General features: G+C 39.5%; 1 protein-coding gene across 2 annotated transcripts in view; it reads right to left on the reverse strand.

Moving 5' to 3' along the window:
• Tdrd1 (tudor domain containing 1) overlaps positions 1-23,469 on the reverse strand; it is a 41,281-nt gene that overhangs the window by 6,034 nt on the left and 11,778 nt on the right. For both annotated transcript variants that reach the window (XM_048338204.1, XM_048338203.1), the window contains exons 4-22: positions 22,766-22,910; positions 20,589-20,694; positions 19,869-19,932; positions 19,013-19,117; positions 18,613-18,795; positions 18,055-18,198; positions 17,232-17,403; positions 16,084-16,170; positions 14,889-15,056; positions 14,654-14,761; positions 13,643-13,813; positions 12,944-13,186; positions 11,993-12,130; positions 8,570-8,680; positions 7,414-7,584; positions 4,885-5,169; positions 4,070-4,189; positions 3,072-3,188; positions 561-728 (exon numbers count right to left, since the gene is read on the reverse strand). In XM_048338204.1, coding sequence (XP_048194161.1) covers positions 561-728; positions 3,072-3,188; positions 4,070-4,189; positions 4,885-5,169; positions 7,414-7,584; positions 8,570-8,680; positions 11,993-12,130; positions 12,944-13,186; positions 13,643-13,813; positions 14,654-14,761; positions 14,889-15,056; positions 16,084-16,170; positions 17,232-17,403; positions 18,055-18,198; positions 18,613-18,795; positions 19,013-19,117; positions 19,869-19,932; positions 20,589-20,694; positions 22,766-22,910 — 2,806 coding nt within the window. The remainder of the gene's footprint in view (positions 1-560; positions 729-3,071; positions 3,189-4,069; positions 4,190-4,884; positions 5,170-7,413; positions 7,585-8,569; positions 8,681-11,992; positions 12,131-12,943; positions 13,187-13,642; positions 13,814-14,653; positions 14,762-14,888; positions 15,057-16,083; positions 16,171-17,231; positions 17,404-18,054; positions 18,199-18,612; positions 18,796-19,012; positions 19,118-19,868; positions 19,933-20,588; positions 20,695-22,765; positions 22,911-23,469) is intronic.

Here is a 23,469-nt window from a genome sequence, read left to right on the forward strand (position 1 = left end):
CAGATTTCCTGACGTTGAGTTGGAAGCCAAGCAGGCAATGAGCAGTCAAGGGTGGTAAGGGTCTCTGGTAGGGAGCTGAGGAGGAATAATACAAAGCCTGCTTGACAAATTTTAGTTACTCTATTCAAATTCCCACTGGAGAGTGGAAGAAATCAGATGTAGTACCCTCAGGAAGGCAGCTGACAATGGTGTCACGAGAATATGTGTTAGTCCTTACAGAGGCATGGTGGTGACCACGACCTTGGGGGAGAGCTCGGTCCACTTCAGCTAACCAACCGCCCCCTTCCACTTCCCAGTAGAGCTTCACAACAGAGGGAAGAACCCCTGAAACCTGACACCCTGAAAATAAGCTATAAAGCCAAGCCAGACTAACTGAATGCCATTTTTTTTGAGAGATAAAGGATCCATTTCTTTGGGAATCCTACTTAACACTTAAGAAATTTGAGTGATGTATCGTTACTTGAAATGTCCTGTTTGATTCCTATTTAGAGGAATGAAACATAAAAGAAGAGGAAAAAACTCTGCAGACACTCAAACTGGAAAGTGACTTAACAGTCTACCTTCAAGTGAACACTTAATAATTTGAAAAGGTAGCTCCAGGTGGCTTGCGAGAATTGGCTGCACCCTGGAAAGAGGCAGGGTTTCGATGTTCCCATAGTCTGCATAGAGCACTTTCACATCGGAGTCTGATGTTGCCAACACAATTGCCCGGTACCAGAAATCATCACCTGAAAACACAATGGAATTTAGGATGTACAATCAGCGACACCACCCCCACCCCGCTTCCTTCCTTAGGATGGGTTATTACAATTTATGTCACTTAAAAATTCAAGATAGGTTAGAAGCCAAATTTATTCCAAGTCCTACTAAAAAAATATATATATATATTATATATATATATATATATATATATTTTTTTTTTTTTGGCCAGCCCTGGGGCTTGGACTCAGGGCCTGAGCACTGTCCCTGGCTTCTTCTTGCTCAAGGCTAGCACTCTGCCACTTGAGCCACAGCGCCACTTCTGGCCATTTTCTGTATATGTGGTGCTGGGGAATCGAACCCAGGGCCTCATGTATACAAGGCAAGCACTCTTGCCACTAGGCCATATCCCCAACCTGTGTTTTGTGTTTTGGTTGGTTGTAGAGCTTGAACTCTGGGCCCCGGGTACTGTCTCTGAGCTCTTCAGCTCAACACATTCTGCCACTTGAGCCACAGCACCACTTCCGGTTTTCTGGCGGTTAATTGGAGATAAGAGTCTCATGGCCTTTCCTGTGGCTGGCTTTGAGCCTCAATCCTAAGACCTCAGTCTCCTGAGTAGCTAGGATCACAGGTATGAGCCACCAGCACCTGGCTTAGAGTTTGATTGGATTTTTTTTTTTTTTAAGTACATATGGACCAGGGAACAAGAGAAGAGGTCTGTAGTGTTGCAGGCTGGAAAAACAGATGTGTGAGTGGAAATGATTGCACAGCACCATGGTAGCTCAACCAAAGCTTGCAGAGGAGAAACTAGGCAGCATCCCACTTCACACCTCAGACCTCCAGGCTCAGGCTCAGTAACTGGTGCTTGTCTACCTTCAAGACGGAGCTGGAAATGAGGACTGGGCAAAGGAATGAGTTCCTACCCAAGACAGGTAAACAAGACTTTGGTTCACCAACACCTTGACATAGTATATCTACTTGTACCTGTGCTACAGAGAATGGTCAGTTTTATTTTCACACATTCTAATATGGCTTAACATGGCTTCCCCTTCTCTGGGCAACTGTTTCTACCTAAGCTCAGGGGACTGGAGGCTCCTCCTCCACAGCTTGAGCCAAGCAGACAGGGACAGTAGCCAAGTGGAGGAGAAAGAATGCAATGAGCACTCAGGCAGGAAGATGGCCGTCACAGGGGAGAGTGCTTCAAGATGGGGACACTGGCAGGATACATACTGGCAGAGCCAAATCACCCTTCACGGAAGGCAATCAATGGAAAAGCCCTGTCCACACCTAAAGAAACTTACAAGTAATTTTTTAGGGTCTCAACAACAAAGACATTGAAGAAAGCCTAAAATGGTAAAAGAGGAGGCAGAAAAAAAGGACCTGGGGAAAATAATTAAAGAAGATGTCAATACATTTTTAAAGAATGAAAATAATACCCTTGGAGAAATGACATTCTATTCTTGAAACAATGTACACACCCTGTCTTTTCACTGAGCTTTGGCTCCAGGCATGCGGAAAGCCCAGGATCCTAAAACAAGGAGCTTCTTTGCAAAGATAAGACTGAGCCCCACAGGCAGAATTGCTGATCTGGGGCTTGATATGGACTGGAGGCAGCCCTGTCTACTTATGTCCCCAGCTGTCATCCTGAAACCAGCCCTGCCAGCGACCCGCTAGATCCAGAACCACCCAAGCTCTAGTCACAGGCCTGCCATCTCAAACTAGCCATTGATTAGAAGCAGCCCTCTGTGACCTGGCTCCAGTCCTGCATCACCCCAACCCCAGAGAAGTGTCACACACACACACACACACACACACACACACACACACACACACACACACAGAGATATTATCCAGTACAAGTGTCATTTATATTAGCCAAGGAAACATGCACACAAAACAGTACATGGTTAGAATAGACCCTAATCAATGTATCTGAACCTCTGAAGTTCTAGTACATTCACACATAACAGTCTACAAATCAGAGGGCCATAAGTGTTGAGTTGAAACCCCTCTTTAGAACTACTCAAATAAAAAATAATGAATAAGTAAATAACTGAATAAATACGGGAGATTGTGAATCATTTCATTTTACTGACCCACTGTGAACAGACTAGCATTATTTACATCTGGCAGATCTATATGAATTATACATATACATATATGGATTTGTATACCTTGCCTTTTAAAAGCAATCTGTATAGAACAGAAAAGCGGAAGGATCTCAATATAGGAATAGAAGTTGTAACATAGGCATTTTACATTTCTATATCCAAATGAAATATGCATCTGAAACACCAGAGTCTACAGAATCTTACAGAAAAGAGGGTAGGCTAGAAGCATTCCCTTTAGTATTTTACTTGAAAGAACCTTACTTGTGTATTTGGCACAGCATGCGTCTCCAATTCTTGGTCTATAAGATGGCCGGCTTTTCTGAGAATTGCAGTACTCTAACAACTCAGCTGTCAATGTACTCAGTTTTTCTTGATTGTCTAAAGTAGACACAAACAATCTTTTTTTTGGTAAAAATTCCAACACTACCATCAACAATAAATAGTACCTAAAAGATGTCAATCCATCAAAAACATTTTGTATGTTAAAATATATTTTATATACTTAAACTCTTAGTTGCCTTTTGCAGAAGGGCTGAAAATGCGGGAAGGGGTGGGCGTGCAGTAATTGGGAACTTGCTTTAAGCTCTGGGCGACCAGCAGTGGCTTCCAGGACACAAAGGGAAGCCTGTAGTGGGTGCAGTGCAGAAGGGGCAACTCGCCCTTGACCAGCCCCATCCTCAACCTCCATGAAACAGCATCAACCCACATACTGGGAAACATCAGCCATCCCAGGCAGCTCTCTCTTAGCTGAACGCTGCCTCGAACCAGGCTTGGTGTCCTGAGCATGTTAGCAAAAGTGTGGCTACGGGTGTGTCCCCTGGTCCAGTGGAGAGAAATCACTCTAACCCCACTCCCGCTCCCAGCACCGTGGGCACTGACTGCAAGATGATATAGGTCACTAAACCTTCCATTTAATAGCCTAGCCTCCCTCAGCTGTGTAAATCTCAATGTAGGAACGCAGAAATGTGAAAAACTTATAACCAGCATAACCTCGGAAGGTCAACAAATCTCACCATAGCAGACAGTAAGAGTAGTGAAGGGGAAGAACTTAGCCCAAAGAACTCAAGGACATGGCTGTAAGGATGATCAATGAAATAGAAGGGTTAGAAAAAGAAAAAAAGGGTGTAAAAAGGCAAAAAGATCCCAAGAGGATACAAATAAGCAGCTGAGGGAACCCGAAGATACTACAAATAAACACATGAATGAAGAAAACCAATATAAGATATAAAAAGTAGACGTTTCAGCGTGTGATTTCTTACCTGGCATCTCAGACGACACAGCGTAGAACAAATTTGGGTTTACGATTTCTAGTATGTTTGCCTGCACAGTCTTGTGAACTGGCAATTCTATCGTCTTCCACTGATCTGCTGAAGAGACCGCTGATGATATGAAACACAGGACTCATATTAAACACACAAGTTTTTCTCCATCACCCCCCACCTCCAGTCTTGGGGCTAAGAACTGAGGGTCTGAGCACTGTCCCTGAACATTTGCGCTTAAGGCTAGCGGTCTACCACTTTGAGCCATAGTACCACTTCTGGTTTTCTAATGGTTAATTGGAATTAAGAGTCTCATGGACTTTCTGCCCAGGCTGGCTCTGATCTTAGGCTCCTGAGTAGCAAGGATTACAGGTGTGAGCCACCAGCGCCCAGCTAAATTTTCTCTTCTTTTTAAGGAATTTATTCAATTTGTTCATAAATTCTTAGTTATTAATATTCCAGAGTTCAATGATCAATTTTCCAAGGTGCCTCTTTTGAGAGATTACATGGGTGTTGTAAAAGAGGTCAACCTAACACGAGACTACTCCTTGACCTATTATGCTGGTGTAGCATATTCCTATAGTGTATTTCCATTTCTATAGTCTTTATCTAACTTACCTTTTAAGAAGGGATATCTATTTGTATGACACATTGATTTGAAAAATAAATTAAAAATAAGTACAATGTCCACAACAAAATTAAATCCTATCAATCTATGCCTACAAAGCCAATCTCTCCAAGAACATGGTATCATTTAGGATAGAAAAAAATGTTCATAGCCTGTGAAAGCCAAATCAAAATTATAAATCACTTACGGGTGTTACCTTGAAGCTCCTGGGTGTCAGTTTGGTGATTATATTTACTAGCCGGTCTCCTGTTTCGCAAGTAGGTGTGTGGTGAGCCACATCTTAAAACCAGGTGTTCACTAGTCAGAATATCACTAATTATTTTGGGGTAGGAAGTGGAAAGATCAGTAAGCTCAACGCCCACTCCCTTTTCGGTCATTTCCACCACTCTGGCCTGGAGCTTTGTGCCTCTAACACACATCTGAAACCTTGCTATGGCTTCCTTAGTCCAGTGTTTGTTCTTAGGCTGTATATCTGGAAAATAAGAATGGTGTTAAAGAGAGCCCCATCAGAAGGGGAATTTTTGCTTCAATTGTATGCAGGACTGGGTCCTTGCAAGTCTGTGCTATTTGATTCAGCATTTTTTTTTTACAATAGCTAATCATACATGTGTGTGATCTTGTGTATCTGCTAACATAACACATTCAACCAACATATCATTACTTCTCATATTTCCAATAGGAAAAATGGATATTATCTCTTCTAGAGTCTACAATGATATTCCATAACATACACAATAAGCAATGAGGAGCTACTGATTTTTTAGACACCAACTGACACACATTCACTTTTGTGGAATTTTTCAACAGTAATTTCAAAAATCAGTTTGAAATTATTTTTACTGGATAATTTTGGTTTATACATTTTTTTTGGAGAGTGAGGGTGAGGTCTCATTGTCATTCTTAGATTGGTCTAAACTCAGCTCAAGTGAATCCCCCATCTCAATCTTCTCAGTAACTGGGACTGAAGATACATACCACATGCCACTGGCTTTCAATTCTTATACCTCTAACAGTGACCTTCAACTGTGAACATGCACCTCCAATCACCCATAGGGCTTGTTAAAATACCAAATTCTGACTGGGCACCAGTGGCTCATGTCTATAATCCTAGCTAATCAGGAGTCTGAGATCTAAAAATCAAACTTTGGAGCAAGCCCGAATAGATAAATCTAGGAGACGCTTATCTCCAAGTAACCAGAAAAATGCCTGGGAGTAGAGGTGTAGCTCAACTGGTAAAGTAGTAGTCATGAGCAGAAAAAGGTTAAGTGAGAGCTGAAACCCTGAGTTTAAGTATCAGTTTGGGGGTGGGGTAGGGGGGAGGCGGAGACAGAGAGACAGAGAGAAAAAAAAAGAAGAGATTTCTAGGATCTACCCAGGAGTTTTATACTTTACGTCTGTGATGGTAAGGAGAATCTGCAACTTTTTAATAAGTTTCTTTGTTTGATAAAGCTAGTTTGAGAGCCACATTTTAAGAGGCATTTGAAATAAAACTTGGTAATTAAGAATAATACAAAACATACTTTCTACATAACAAATAGAAAAAAACCAAAACAGTGAAACAAGGAAACAAAGAATATAACATGACCACCATTAACAGTTTGGCACCAAAACTTCTACAGGAAACAAAAACTTGAGAGCAGGTCTCTGTTTTTCAAACTAGTCTCAAATTCCTGAGCTCAAGTGATCTTCCTAACTTCAGCCTCCTGAGATGCTGGCACTTTAAGTACATACTACAACTTTTATGTGTGGATGGGAAAACACGTGCATATATGCACACATGTTCTCTTATCAAGAAATGCTTATGAGCAAATGCAGTCATCATATTGTACATTATGTAAACGCTAAACTATGCAACTTGAGGGTAGGAATGGAAGGGGGATAATGAGAATGATGGAGGGGGTGCATTGTACTCCTAACAGAAGTGTAACCTCTTTGTATAGCCACTTAATATCACAGCAACTATAGACATAATAGAATGCCAAATACTACTAGGTGCTTTATGTTTTCATCTCTTTTATTCTTAGCAGCTCTGAAGAAGTCTTTTCCAGATGAATAAATGGAAGCATGGGACATTTAAATAATTTTCCCAAGCACCTCACAGCCAGTAGGCAGCAGTTCTATGAAGCATGGTACTTACTTACATGTCTTCTGTAACCCATTTATATAAACATTTCATAATCTATATCACAATATCAATAGCACAAATTATTTTAATGAGTGTTAATGTCTGCAAATATATAGATAGAACTTTAGGACCAGACCCTGAAAACACTCATGAAACCCTTCAAAGTAAGTACAATCATTACCCTTAAGTATGGATCATCTTGTAACCAAGCTTCTGCCATTAGCAGCAGTGCAATCAATTTCCTCACAACGGAACCTTGTGTCACTGCTGGACAGCTTTGGGATAATTTACTGGAAGTAACATTGCTAAATCAGGAGGTTATGCACAGGTGAGGGAGGCTCTTAAAATGTCTTACAGGACTGTCTTCAATAGGGCTGTGTTCATTTTCACTCCCAGTACTGAGAACAGGTGCCTGACACCAATATTGACATTGGATATTTCCTGACACCGAATATTTTGAATCTTTTAAAGAAAATCTCTAAATTTTATAATAGGATGTATAATCCTGAATTGCAGAATTGCAGATTCTGATAGTTAAAGTATGCTAAGTATGTGAAAAGTGTTGAGAGACTCTCATATCCTGCACCGTACCTACTAACCAGCACTGTATTCCTTGAAATGGAAGTCTTAAGAACTTGGATGGTATCATCCGGAGTTCATCTGTGGTAACTTCTTCGATGTTCCCATAATCCACGAAGTGCACTTTCACATTACCGTTTGGTAAGATTTCCTTGATTAAAGCACGATACCAGTTGCCATCACCTAGATTTAACACAAAACTTATGGTGTGGAACATTTCTCTTCATTAACACATGGAAGTTCTATCTTGAAAATATGAACAACCTTGATCAAAGGTAGATAGTCAATTTGTTCTTGTCCTCAGATTATGCCTTTACATTTTCCTACAAAAACTCCTATACTGAGGACTTTCCAACATCTACTTTGAGACTATTTCCAAAATCTTTATATACTGTAACTTTACATCTGATAGAAAGATTACACTCATAAACTATCCATAAGCTAAAATGTGAAAGTGAAATTAACATGTCAATTTTGAAGATTTGCCAAAGACTTAAAACTAATGGCTTACATTGTTTCACGTATTTCTTGGTTAAAAAACAAAAAACAAATGACCTAAAAATAAACAGTAGAACAATTCTTGTAATGAAACTCCTGTAAAGGTGTATTACCAACACTTTCAGTTTACAAAATTAGCATGTACAGGGAGGGTGACCAGAGCAACAAAGACCTTGCTTTGAACAGTTCTTCTGTTTTTAAACAGAATATTATCAGAAAGTTTGGAAGGAAAAGCACTAAAGCAATGTTTCATAAAGTGAAGACAAAAATGTGTCATTTGGTGCTCCCTGTTACATAAAAGGAAAAACACCCAATCTCTGAAGCTTTCACTTAATTCCTGGCTAGGAAAGGTATGTGTTTAAATACTAGGAAGAACAGACACACTACAAATACAGGTTGAAGATCAAAAAGCGAAAGGTTGGGCTGGGGATATAGCCTAGTGGCAAGAGTGCCTGCCTCGGATACACGAGGCCCTAGGTTCGATTCCCCAGCACCACATATACAGAAAACGGCCAGAAGCGGCGCTGTGGCTCAAGTGGCAGAGTGCTAGCCTTGAGCCGGAAGAAGCCAGGGACAGTGCTCAGGCCCTGAGTCCAAGGCCCAGGACTGGCAAAAAAAAAAAAAAAAGCGAAAAGTTCTGAAAGTTATCGTGACAGCAGCTGCATCTTACCTGCAAAAAAGGCACAGCAAGGTTGTCCTATTTCTGCCTTAAAACCATTAGGTGACTTCTGCTGGCAATATTCGGCTAATGATTTATTCAAGTCACTGAGGGTCTTTAAAACTGAAAATTCAACACACAGCAATATTAGTAAGAAGTACCAAAACCTGACTGTCCTTTAATTTCACAAGATACCTTGATCACCACAGCAGCAGTTAGGTCCTCAAACCTCTGAGTACACCAAATGCTTTTCCATGCCAAAAGTGTATCAGCTCTCATGTGTACATGGTCAACACTTACTATAAAGCTCAAACCAATGACTTCCTGGGCGGAGAGACCCAACCACAGCATCACCATCTGTATTTCCATCCACCATGAACTATGAGGAAACCCATGTGGGAGCTGCCCTGAGACAGCAAATATGAACTCTAGATGGACAGCACAGTTAACAGATGCTATGGAAATTCAGAGAGCTCTGATGGAAATTAAATTTCCTGGAGAAATCTGAAATATAATACAATAGATAGCAAGGAAGAAAGGGCTCTAAGGCACGATACAGAATTACAGAGTAAGGCAGCCAAAAGTCACTTTGTGGGAAGCAGTTTGACCAAGCAGGTAAGTAGGAGGCGGAGGCCTTGCAGAGGAGCAGCAGGAAGACAAAGCCCAAGTGGAGCTTTAGCAAGTAAGGTAAAGGGATCTGAAGCATTGTGCATGAGAAAGACTAGGGAATGCTTCTCGAAATGCGCCAAGGGCTCAGTCACAAAAAGAGAAACCTTCAGACTGGCCAGAAGGAAAAGCACAAGCACGTGTTACCCAAAATGGTGTGGCACAAACAAAGCGTTTTCGTGTGTTATTGCCGTGGTTTGCTTGGCCCACCTGTGTAAAGACACAGCCTCGTGAGAGCACATGCACACAGGTCCTTTGACATGGTAACTGGTGACTGCAGTTGTCTTGTCCCACTGACGTGAAAGGACAGAGCACAAGGGCTGTTTCAGCCACGGAGCACAGAAACACTAATCCTCTACTTATCTGAACCACGGAAAAGAATGGAATGGAGACAACAGCAACATGGTATCCTGGATTGTGTAGTGTGTGTGTGTGTGTGTGTGTGTGTGTGTGTGTGTGTGTGTGTGTGTGTGTGTGTGTGTGTGTGTGTGTGTGTGTGTGTGTGTGTGTAGAGAGAGAGAGAGATGGAGAGGAGGGGAGGAGGCGTACAGGAATTCTCCACATAATCTCTATAAATCTAAAAGTGCTCTAAAATAAAATGCACTAAATAGAAAATAGAGCTGGGTCTTGGTGCTCATCCCTGAAATTTTAGATACTCAGTAGGCTGAGATCTGGAGGACTGAAGTTTGATGCCAAGCCAGGCAGAGAAGCACATAAGACTCCATCTCTGATGGACCAGCAAAAAGTAGGTCTTGAGGCACGACTCAATTGGTGGAGCAACTAAGAGAGGCACCAAGTTCAAAGCCCCAGAAAAAGGAGAAGTACAAAATGGAGAACATGCTCTGTGGACAAATATCAAAAATACTTCTTAAAGTATATAACAGAATAAATGAAGTTACTTTATGGCTTAGTTACATAAACATGAACACATAGTTATAAAAAGCATAGTACAGAGTTCCACTGACAATGGTATTTGGAAAGTTAAGAAGTGGAAAACTGACTTTCCACTATGTCCTTCACTTTATCTTTTGAATTTTGTACCATGTTCTTTTTTTTTCATTTTTATTGTCAAACTGATGTACAGAGAGGATACATTTTCATATGTTAGGCATTGGATACATTTCTTGTACTGTTTGTTACCTCCTCCCTCATTCTTCCCTCCCCCCTCCAGCTTTCCTTTTTCCTTTCCCCCCATGAGTTGTTCAGTTGATTTACACCAAACAGTTTTGCAAGTATTGCTTTTGTAGTTGTCTTTTTACTCTGTGTCTCTCAATTTTGGTATTCCCTTTCAGTTTCCTAGTTCTAATACCAGTATATACAGTTTCCAATGTACTCAGATAAGATACAGAGATAGTGCAGGTACAACCACAGGAAGGGGATACAAGAGGATCATCAATAATAGATGCTACGGTTTCACATGGCATGTTGGAAGTAATTATAAGTCATTTCCATAACATGTACCATGTTCTTGTAAAAAATCACTTTCAAAAATCAAAGTGGCCCATCTGCCAGGTGATTTTGAATGAAGGAAGGCTAATCTCACAACATGGAAGTCAAACAAGATATTGGTTACCTAGTTTTCCTTCATTTGACAAAAAGAACCCCAAACCCTTTATCTAGGAAAGTTGAAGTCACTGATGTTTAACTAGAATGGCTCAATTGCTAAGAAAACCCATGGGTTTGTGGGGTGAGGCTAGGGAGCCATAAGAAATCTCAAAGTGACAAGTGTCACTTTGATGGAATCTGAAAATACGGATTCCTTTATGATCCAGTAGTTTAATTTCTAGATATAGACTTAATGGAAATGCATATATACCACATTTAGCTATTTATAGCACTGTCATTTTATACCCGCAACTGGAAAGGAGCCATGTGTTCAGTGGTAAATAACAGCACCCTCCTGCAATGGAACACAAGTGACAGCTGTGTACACCAACAGTCTGACAATGTGAAAGATGTATCAACAAGGCCAAGGAAACGATTTGTTGTATGATTCCCTTTCTATGGTATCCCAAACCTGGGAAAACAAGTCCACGTTATCAGAAGGTGGGGTGCTTCTTTTAGAAGGAGTAAGGAAGAGTAAAGGTGCCACAAGATATGGGGGACACTTATGGGGTACCAATAGTTTCAGTTGACAACATAAAGATGGATTATCCAAGTATGATGATCTTTTTATAATTCATTATGCTGTAGGCCTTCTAGAGCACTCATCTATATGTATGCAATAAAAATAATTTAAAGTACATCAATAAAGTCAATAACAATGTACAAAAACAAATCTAGGAAAACATTCTCTAACATCTAATAAAATTTTAAAGTGAAGACTGCTAATCTACAAATAATGGCTTCAGCTAGTATAAAAGACTTAAATTAAGTACAACGAAGTCGTTCTTGGAAATTCTAATATGCATTCAACCCTTTTTAAAAGGAGAAAATTTTTTATCACTTAGTAATAAAACTCATTGTAAGTTCTTTTTTTTTTTTTTGGCCAGTCCTGGGCCTTGAACTCAGGGCCTGAGCACTGTCCCTGGCTTCTTCCCACTCAAGGCTAGCACTCTGCCACTTGAGCCACAGCGCCGCTTCTGGCCGTTTTCTGTATATGTGGTGCTGGGGAATCGAACCTAGGGCCTCGTGTATCCGAGGCAGGCACTCTTGCCACTAGGCTATAGCCCCAGCCCCTCATCGTAAGTTCTTGAAGTAATAAACATCTTAAGTTTTATGTTAATGCGTAGGCTGAAAAACAGAAATAAATGAGAAGAGCCAACTTACCATCCTCTTTAAGAATGTGACAATAAAACTCTCCAGGATTATACAGCATGCAGATGACAACATCTACCGTTTCATCAATGGCAAGCTCAACCCACGTCCACTCCAATACATCTACTTTTTCTTCTAATCGTAAGGGAGCTGTGAAAATAACCAAACGTTTTGCAAACCAAATGGAAGACACTGGGGAGTCTACTGTAACAGGGTGGTTACTGTGGAGCCTGTTTTTGGTGAATTTGATAAAAGTATATATATATATTTTTTTCATATATAAATGTATGTATGTACACACATACATACATTTATGTACATGAAAATACCACAATGAAATGCTTTTGTGTGATATTACTTATATGCTAATAACTAATAAAAAGTAGTATTTATATGATAATAAGTATAGGAAAGCAGGGCACTGATGGCTCATGCCTGTAATCCTTAGCTACTCAGGAGATCTGAGATCTGAGGATCATGGTTCAAAGCCAGCCCCAGCAGAGAAGCCCATGAGACTCTTGTCTCTAATCTCATAGAAAAAGCTGGAAGTGGCACTGTGGCTCAAGTGATAAGAGTGCTAGCCTTGAGCATAAAGCTAGCCTTGAGCTCAGGGACAGTGCCTAAGTCCAGAGTTCAAGCCCCAAGGCCGACAAAACAAAAGGGAAAGGAATAAATTCCCACTAGCATTCTGGGTGATTTGACAAGAAAGTTGGCCTTAGTAATCATTAATACTTCACTCAATTTCAAATTCACATTGTGATCAATGTTTAGTTGCCAGTGACCCATAAATTTTAAAAAATGATCTTTCCAAATATACTCAAATGTAAGTAGATGGTGGCTTGATTTTCCAGGTGAAATACACTTAGGTTATGAATTCTTCCTGTGAGGAGGAGAAAGAACCCATGCATCTATCACAGGACCATCTGGGCTGCACAGGGCTTTCACGGTGGACAGTTCACTTACCACTGGTCCTTACTGTGTCACTGGTTTTCTCTGCCACTAACTCCTTATCCTCCACAGCAAAGCCTGCATCAATGAGAACTTTGGCCACGCTCATGTTTGGAGTCACAGATGTATCTATTAGCTCCACCAGGGAGCTATTTTCCAGCCTGTCCACCACTTTCACCATAACCATTTTGTTCTGAACCACTTTTTTCATGAGGCAAATAGCTTCTGGAGTCCAAACTCCCAATGATGGCTTTACTCCTGACAAATAATTTTCAAAAGAATGTCAAAAATAATTCCTGAGATAAGCATTTTAATATTTAACTTCATCCCACAAAGCTGAATCTATAGTAAATACTGTAACCACAAAGTCCCGCCTGAGTAAAGGAGTTTCTCAGCATGAAAATGAAGTTAGAATTTATAAAGAAAAATCCCCACAACTGAAAAAACAAACACCTGGAAATATCTTTCTGATCCTGGATACTAGTTAAAACAGACTAGATCTGCATAAAGGATACTGGAGTTAATTTGGTGGCATGGGAGGAAACTCCTCGTCCTAGCAGAGCAATTTACACACAGTAATTTCCAAATATGTGCTCAATAATGTCCTCATCATTTAGACAAGCAAGTTTTGTCTGCCTCATGTACATTTTAGTAGTTCCATTTTTCACTTATGTTCTACTATTCTAAGAACAGGGATTCATAAAGATTCCATACCAGCCAGAACACACTTGAGAGCTTGCATCGGCAGTTCCAACAACTTTGGAGTAATACGACAAAGTCTTGTCAAGCTAAGGATTTCAAAGTTTCCATAATCAACATATCCAACCAGGACAGACTCGTCAGAAGCATAGGCCAGGACAGACGCCCGATACCACTGGTCATCCTCTGGAATAGAGAGACAATATCAAAAGATGTTCCAATGAACATTAAAACCAAACAAAAACTTTCCAAATGAGAGCTGGTCAATTGTGGAGTTGACTTTAACAGAACACCACGCTCGACTCAATGATATAGGCTTATTACACCGCATTGCTAGTTTTGCTTATCAGAAGTCATAATTACCAAATGGCCAACTTTCACTTACTAATTATGTCATATCTTGCCATGAGGAATTGGCATGCCATGTTTCTCCAGTAGACACTGAACTCATTAGGACAGAGAACATGTCCTGATAATGTAAATCTTTCAAGATCATGACTAGCAGGGCTTTCTAGAATATCCACAGTATGAAGAGTTCATCGGACTTCCCATCGATGTACTGGGGACTGGTACCCATTGCTCATTTCTCCCCTTATGGGAGGCCAGATGACTTCCTTCGGCAGAGTAAAAGGGCTGGGCCACCACAGGGGGAGGCAAACACAGCTACAAAGGCCTTGCCATAATAGCTCGGGCTTCCAGGCTGTCTTACTACTCCAAACACAACTCATGAAGATACGAACATTGGAGGTTCTATATCCCACACTTTGGTAAACATAATTATTGGCACCAATCTACAAGCACAAAAGGGATGCCAACACAACAAAAACTTCCTTCCTACCTCCAATCCCTTTGATATTCACTTACAGGCTGATTTTACACATATCCCAAAATACTCCTTTGATCCAGTTTAATTGGATATATGTAAAAAGATAAATTGGATCAAATGTAGCCATTCAGGGCAAACCAGAGGTTTCATTTCCATTTTTTTATACTGTAAATGAACAATCAATGATATTGTTTCCTTACCTGAGAACTGGGCACAACATATGTCACCAATGGTTGGATAAAAGCCGGAACGTTGAGACACTTGATTACAGTACTCACTAAGAGATGCCTGGAGTTCAGCAAGCATGTCTGTAGATACAGATGACATGCTCAGTGAAAGGAATTCTTATCTATACCTTAGCTTCAGTACGGTCTGTGGAGTATGCCACACTGAAGTACGTTATCGGGACTAGACAAGGTAAGAAAAGTAACTCACGACCGCTTTGTAGTTGTTGACAAAAGAAGTCCTCTGGTGTCTGAATGTGAGCGACTACCCCGCAGAACTCGTTTCCCACATTCAGGGTGAGGGCCTTGGGGATGAGCGCACTTCTCTCTATCACAATTTTGTTTTCAGCCGTCATTTTCCCAATGTCGTCAGGATCACCTTGCCAGAAAACAGGAAAAAAAAAAAAGTCATTGTAGTTTCAGCAAAGAGCAAAACAAAACCCACTTACAATCCTAGCTATCCTAGATACTCAGGAGGCTGAGATATGAAGATCCCAGTTTAAAACTAGCCCAAGGACAAAAGTCCCCAGGGTTCTTATCTCCAATTAACCAGCAAAAAGCCAGAAGCAGAGTAGTACAGGCAGGAGATAAAAGGCAACATCAAAAAGTTATTTCAACTGTCCGTGAAGCATGTCTGAAATGGAAGAGGAGAGAGGAGGAGGATGGGAGAGAGGAAAAAAGGGTGGAAAGGAGGAAAGAACAGAAAGGGAGGGAGAGATGGAAACAAATGGCATATTACAACATATTTAGGAAGAAAAATCCATAAAGGCTTGTTAACCAACTAGGGCAAAGGACAGGAGGTAAGGGACAAGGGAGGCTTCAGAATAAGCAAAATCTGTCTATATGACAGGATGGGTCCAATAAAAGATTCACCTCTGAATACCTGGGAGGAATACAAAGAATTATGTGTGTACCTAAAATCATTGGTAAAGGAGAAAATAGACTGTAAAAATAACACATACAAACAGGAAATGAAAAAAACTGCTGGAGGTAAAATTTCTTGATTCTCTGATTAAATAAACACACACAAGAAGATGATAAAAATTTGTCTGTCCTACTAAAACAGAATTTTAGAGCTTTATTATTCCTAAGGAAGGAAACCAAATTTAACTAAGGATATGTAAACTAAATCCCTCAATCTGAAATCATGACATTCAGTAGTTTATAATCTCTAATAATTACTTGGTACGAATTAATTTGGAAACCAGAGGGAGACAGGCAACACAAAATAAGATTAGTTATAATACACTACTAAATGAGAAATACCATCTTTCTCCTAAAGTTGATAAAACAGATTACTAGTTAGTTTTGACAGTGTCACAGTCATGCCTTTTTTGGCTCAACAGGAAAGAGATTCTTCTGTAACTGAAGTCAGTACACTGCTCAATATTAATCTGTGTACTCACCCTGATCTGCACTTTGCTTCTTAGAATTCTGTTCTTTGGGTTTCAAACCATATCCCATTTCTACAAGCACATGGTCTAGGAGTTTTCCTATAAAGTAAAAGAAAATACATGTCTAATGCGATACAAGACTGTCGAGAAACAAAGACTATCACATGATATAAGAGATTATAACCAAAACCCCACAAAGACCAGTTACTGTCATCAAGGGGGTGTGTGTGTGTGTGGTGTGGTGTGTGTGTGTGTGTGTGTGTGTGTGTGTGTGGTGTGTGAAATTTAGTAAGGTCCAGCTTAATAAATTGATGCAAACTTCCCAGACACTTGATGGGGAATTTACTGCCAAGATTTCTCTTCAATATTCTGAGTAATATCAAAGATTCAGTTATCAAACTACATGTGCACTAAGAGAAAACATTGATTCTGTGAAGATAAGTTAAAGACATAGGACTTTTTCTCACACTGACAATATGGCTGAAACAAGCATTAGTCACCACTGACAGGAACCTCAAAGTCCCCTGAAAGAATACCTGGAGGCTGGAGTCCTAATGTGCAATATACATAGCGAAGAAACAAAACAGATTTTTACACTAAATTTCAACAAATGAACTACATCTCCTACAAAGGCACTCATGATTCTCTTTCTGGTACTTTTATGTCTTTTAAAAGTAGAGAGATAATACTTGCAAAATGAGAAACAATTTACAAGCACACTGTAAGAATAACCTCTTAAACCAAAGTGAAACCACCATTGAAGGACAGGGTTCAAAATTTTCAAAATTTAAACACTACATACTAACAGAAGATAATTCTATGAGGGTTGCTGAAAGACATTTATGATAAGGATGAATGGGCTCATAGAAAATCTCAAGGATTGTCTCTCAATAAGGTGTAGATATCTCAGGTGGATATTTTAATGGCTATATTATAACAAAACAACATAGCCTTCCCACGTGAAGTGCAGAACTGAACTCTTACTTTTTATCCTATGAATGTATTCCTTCTTTCCAGCAAAAATGTCTGAATGACTCCAGAGAGAAATGTAGTTGGCCTTATTTTTATGTGTTTGTTTTTTTTTCAGTTTCTTCTCCAAGTAATTGGTGGGGACTAAGTAACCAATATTTTTGAAAAAGAACAAAAGCTCCAAGTCTTACCTGAACTTTGCAGCATAATGTCTACTGCATAGGTAAGCACATCCTCATTTAAGACATCAATAATCTTTATAGAACAGTACTGGTCCATTAACAGTGATTTAACAGTTTTGATACAATCATTGCTCCAATCCTCCTCTGCGGGCACAATGCCAGCCACAAAGCACTTTATGGCCTGAAATATTTTTTGTGCAAGTTACTTACAACAATTGGTATTTCAAAATGAATTTTTCTAATTAGCTATTTGAAATACTTTCAAATAACAATTTATTAATGAGAAAGGCTATCAGAAGTCTTCAAGGCCTAACCAGATTAACAATGATTCATCACTCTTGACACTTCTATTGTCAATACTAACATCTGGTACTTGAACTTCAAGAAAGTCATGGGGAGATAAAAAGTATACTTTGCTTATACATAAATACTGATCACTTTCCAATAATATAATAAATACAGAAATAATGTATTTAAAGAACAGTGTGAAAAGGTGTGCCTGTGTTAGTTTCTCTCCTCAAGCACTACTTGACTAAATAATGAATATCAGAAATGGAGTTTAGTTCATCTGTGGGTGTCCAACTACATAGTAAAAGATATACAAACAAGTTTAATAGCATGGCAAAACAGAAGGAAACACTGTGTCCATTAAAATATTAAAAGCAAAAACTAGGAGAAAAAGGGAAGAGGTAACTGTTCAAAGAGAAACGTATTCAATACCTGACTTACGTTACTGTAACCTCTCTGTGTATCACCTATACAAAAAACCATTTAAAATATTAAAAACAGCTCCTTGCTAACACAAAAGGAATTTAGAAACTAGAGGACTTACACAGGGTGGAAACAAGTTCGTGTTTCTACACAGTGGATGAATTCTGTCTATTGGAATTATTTCATCATTTCCATAATCAATATACAAGACTTGTGCTTTCTTCTGTAGCACATCTACCTCTTGGATTACTGCTCTGTTCCAGGTCTAGGAGGGAAAGAAATATGGTGGTTTTCTGCTTGCCAAAGGCATTTCACAATCTCAGTTTCAGAAGTTCTCAATCTACAGACCAGGATCCGATTCTGTTCAGAACTGAATTTAAAAGATTCTTTTTTTTTTGAATCTTGCTAAGAAATCCCTAATATTTTCTAATGAAGACATCTTAATATGCAAATTCTCTTACACATTTAATACCTTGGCTGCAGAAATAAATACAAACCCAAAAATAGTCTGCAACCAGCCACTTAGGAACCAAGAAACAAAGGTGGAGACAGCTAGAAGAGGGAGAAAGTAAAGTGAACACAGCCTGGAATTCTGAGACTTGAGTCTCCCTGTGAGCCACCTGATATGACCAAAAGCAGTCAAAAACATTTTATTAAACAGTTCATCGAACAGGGTTACCTGATCGACAGTGTACTTGGCAACACAAACTTCTCCTTTAACGGGCATGTAATCTTCCTCATGCACCATATTTGCATATGTTTCTTTCAAGCTTGCTGAGAGCTGGTTCATGTATTCTAAAACTTCTGAAGAATATAACTGGATGTAAAAGTCACCTGGGTGCTTGAATTCTGTAACTGTACCCTTTCAAAGAAAGAAAAAGACACAGTAATTTGCCTGAAACAAAACAAATGTGAATTCCTTACAGCTTTACAACTAAGATATGCAAGTGGTGCAGACAGCTTTTGTAGTCTTCACTAATTCAATCAGACATATTCTGTGGCTACCTTGTGAACTCACTTAAAACCATAAAACAAGAAAATAACAATCTACAATTACTTGTCTATGGCAATTCAAGTACCTTCACTTCCATGGTTTTCTTGAGTTGTAGACTTTTCAAATCAGAAAACATTGTTTTCTCAGTACCAACAGATATTTCTTTAGCTACTCCAAGGGGACAGTCACTCTGGTTTGAAGAAACACATAAAGGAGTTACTTACAAAAACCCATTTTCTTGGCACTAAGGCTACTAACTGCTGGGGTTAAGGCCACCAAAGACTGATGCCCAGGCTTCAATGAGAGACCACAGGAATATGGTAAGCCTCCACCACTTCCTCAAGCCACTGTCCCCGGGCACTGTGCACATTACTGGGGAATCACCCAAGAACGCTTCAGGAGACAATGCTGGGTGATTTTAAGTTGCAAGGAGAGGCCCACTTACATTTTAAATTTTGCATGTGGACTTGGTATTGCTTTTCTAAGAATGAGTATTTGAAGAATTCATTAAAGTAGAAGCTAGGAGTCACTAGAGAAAGCTAAAAATATTTTATATGAGGTAAACACATGGGAAGTTTTTCAATCACCTAAATAGACAAATATTTTTAAGAAAAAAATGTTCCTTGTGTAGGAGTTAGATCCCATAGAATGTAGCAGACGTATCTACAGAATCTGCATGAGGTAGACAAAATGATTTTGCACAGAGACAGGGATATCTCAATACGTTTTTAGGAAAAAAAAAATACTAAGAAGTAATTTTCAAAGATCCCCAAAAGAGGCCTTCATCCCATCACTAGTGGGTACACACATAACAAGCACTTTTTGTTTTAAAATAAACATGGGTGAGATGTAGAAATAAGTTCACAGCATTTTATTCTGCTTAGGCCTTCTTAAAACAATGAATGAGAACTATTTAACATTTACTCTAAAGACTGTCATACCTCATTTTTCACTTCAATGTTCTTTGTGTCAAAAGGTGATTTGTTCTCTTCAAGTTTGTGCAAACTGAAATAAAGCAACTCGTTTTAATACTCACATTACAGTGGTAGTTAAGAATGGGGTCTATAAACCCCAGAATTCAGACACAGCAAGACCCCATGGAGCACTGAGAGAATCACAGCGGCAAGAATAAAACCCAGAGCCCAGTGCGCCCTGCCTGCCCTCAGTGTGAACGGGCGTGGGTGCTCTGCGAGGGGAAGGGGAAGTGGAAGTCCCCCCTCTTTTTCCTTACAATGATCCTCACATTACCTACACAGAGTTTCGAGGAGCAAGTGCAGTGATGGGGAACTGTCTTATGAGCTGGTAAATGCCAAAGTAACAAACCAACCCCCGCCCCTGCTAAGATTTATGTACTTTTATGTCACAACTCCAGAGGCACCGTGGGAGCCATCAACTCATTAAAATTCAGGGTATTTAGGAACTACAAAACTCACTTAGGGTTCAAAAAAATCTTACTATGTCTTGCCTAGTGAAATTATATTCCTGTACATTAAATTTGCTTCAGACTGGTAACACTTTGATGTGCCTCTGTAAACAAGTAGAAAGTAACAATGTGTACACACAGGCATCCTTCTGGCCTGCTGAACTGATTAAAATCTTTGTTCCATCAGAACGAAGCTTTGGTGCTCCCTGAGTGAATGAACAGAGCCATGGTCACTTACTTTTGCTGGACAGGCTTGCACACGATGCTGTGGGCAGACCAGTCTCTCCTCTGACATGTGGTGGAGCAATAGTAGGTCTGCTTGCACTGAGAACATCTCAGCGACCCTGCAGAGCACAGGCCGGGACATCACTGGTGTGGAACACCTAGTGTGTGCGCTGACATCATCAAAGCACTCCCATGGACCAGGCCAACTCTCTTTCATTCAGGAAAGCCTACCTGAACACAACTGTGCTGTTCATGATTAGGGGGATTGGGCTTCAACCATTAAAGAGGAAAACGAGAGGAGGGTCAGACCTAACTGACTTCCCTAAAATACAGCCAGGCCCACACTACGAAAGGAGAAATGAAGGCAAAATAGACACTTGGGCAAGGAGACTGAACTAGTGGTGCCCATATGTCACTAAATATCACCACTGCCACAAATGATGAGGAAAACTATTAGTATCTAGGTAGGAGAAAAACAGGTCATCTTAAAAAGAAGCAGAAAAAGAAAAGAACTAAGAGGAAAAAGAAAAACATTTGGTCTTGAATGCCCTAATCATAAAAGGAAATTGAAAAAAAATAACAGCCAGAAGGCACATGGAAGATCTGGCCAAGGTCACTGATCATGTAGAAAATGCAAACTAAAACCACTATACCCCCATGAGAAGTGTTATCACTGAAGACTGATGTTACCACGCAGGGTGCCTTTGTCCCAGGCAAGGAGGAGCACATGTCATCATTATGGAGATTTGCAAAGGATGGCCACCTAGAAAATGCTTTAGTGATTTTTGTAAAATTAAGGATGAACCTACCCTTGACTTGCAAATTCTACTCCTAGGTGTCCACTCAAGAGAAATGAAAATGGATGTCCACTCAAAGACATGGGGAAAAAAATGTTTAGAGTTCTGTTCACCATAGGCCAAAGCTAGACATGACCAAAATATTCATCAACAAGAGAATACAACAAATTGTTAAAACATCATGCTGCCCGTGGTAAAAACACAACACTTTTATTTGTCAAGTAAAAATATGAACAATATTGTAATAAAAAGCCTAGCTTTGCAGAACGATCTAAGGAGAGATCTGAGGACCCTGGTTTGATGCCAGACTGGGCAGGAAACGTCTGTGAAACTCTTTATCTCCAATTAACCACACACACACACACACACACACACACACACACACACACACACACACACAGAAGTGAAGCTGTGGCCGTAAGTAGTAAAGCACTAGCCTTGAGTGAAATTGAAAAAGGTCAGGAACAGCTCCCAGGCTGCCCCCAGGATTGGCACAAAAGTGAATAAACAATTATCTGCGCAACATGGCTTAATCTCAAAACAAACAAATGCAGCAATGGTACTCACTGGACACTATGTTGAAAATGAATTATACAGCTGTGGGTGAGGACAGAAAGGAAAAATTGGCGAGAGAAGGAAAGCTGGGGTGATATTTTCCAAAAAGATATATATTCATTACTTGACTTTTGAAACTGAAACCCCTCTGAATATAACCTTTGTAAAAATAAAAAAATTAAAAACTATTATTAAAAGTGAATAAGAATTACACAAATGAGCCAGTATTATGAGATTCAATTCATATAAAACGATGATAGGCAAAATTTAATCTGCAGTGAAAACTTGGAGGGAAAAGTAATGGGAAAAATTTTTTTTTGAGGAGACAAATATTCTGTATCTTGACAGGGTGTAAGTATGAACTTCAGAACACGTAAGCTTTGCCTTCGCTGGGCACCAGTGGCTCATGCCTGTAATCCTAGCTACTCGGGAGGCTGAAATATGAGGGTCGTGGCTTGAAACCAACCAGGGCAGGAAAGGAAAGTCTATGAGACTCTTATTGCCAATTAATCATGGAAAAAGCTCAAGTACTATGGCACAAGTGGTAAGCACTAGTCTTGAGCAAAAGGAGCTCAGAGACAGCGCCCATCCTAGAATTCAAGTCCCAGGACTGGCAAAAAACAAAAAGTTTTACCTTAAAAAGAAAACCCCACAAATATTTGTGGAAGCAGGAAGAACAGAAAAGATATGAATGGTAGGATATTGAATAGATGAATAGACACTTGACACACATACTCTTTTCTTTATGTTATTTGACAGAAATTTACTTTAATGAACATGTTTTTCAAATGTGTGGAAGAATAACCCAATTGACAGTTGGGAACAATAATATGCTTACCAAACAGGCCGCAGCAATGGCAGGTTGTTGACCGCAAAGGAGGTCCTAAAGAGTTGAAGAGTGCTGGATTATTTATGGACAAGGAATTTTCGGCCAACTTGTATAATTTTTTGGACTTTGTAAGAGGTACATCATCATCACTGGGCTTTAATTAAGAACAGAAAACAGCAATTTTAGACCTTAGCAAAAACGTCCATTAAATATTATATTTCAGACTCCTCTTTGGGTAAGGAAAACTAGGTGTTTTACTTATTGTTCATTTTATGTGCAAAACCTCTAAACTTACATATGAAATATATATGTGTACATATGTGTGTATACATGTATTTACATAGATATATAATACACACACATATATATATTAGACTTTGAAAATGAGAAGTGTCTACACTACAATTGATTTGGGAAAATGATACACCAGTAAGTTTGTATGTGTAATGTAAAATCCTTAGCAACCACTGGAAAAGATATACAAAGATATGTACTGGAAAACATGGTAAACAAGTCAAAATAGAATTACAAAGTAACTCAAAGTAATTTAACTACAAGTAACCTACAAGACAGCAAGAAAAATAAAAGGAAATGAAGCATAAATGGCAAACTAAACCTTCAGCTACCAATAACAGTATTAAAATGTAAGTGGTATAAATATAGTACAGACTAGTCAAATACATGAAAAGATGTTATATCTAACTATTTTCCGG

Source organism: Perognathus longimembris, chromosome 2, assembly GCF_023159225.1.
Source record: "Perognathus longimembris pacificus isolate PPM17 chromosome 2, ASM2315922v1, whole genome shotgun sequence".
NCBI classification, from domain to species: domain Eukaryota; kingdom Metazoa; phylum Chordata; class Mammalia; order Rodentia; family Heteromyidae; genus Perognathus; species Perognathus longimembris.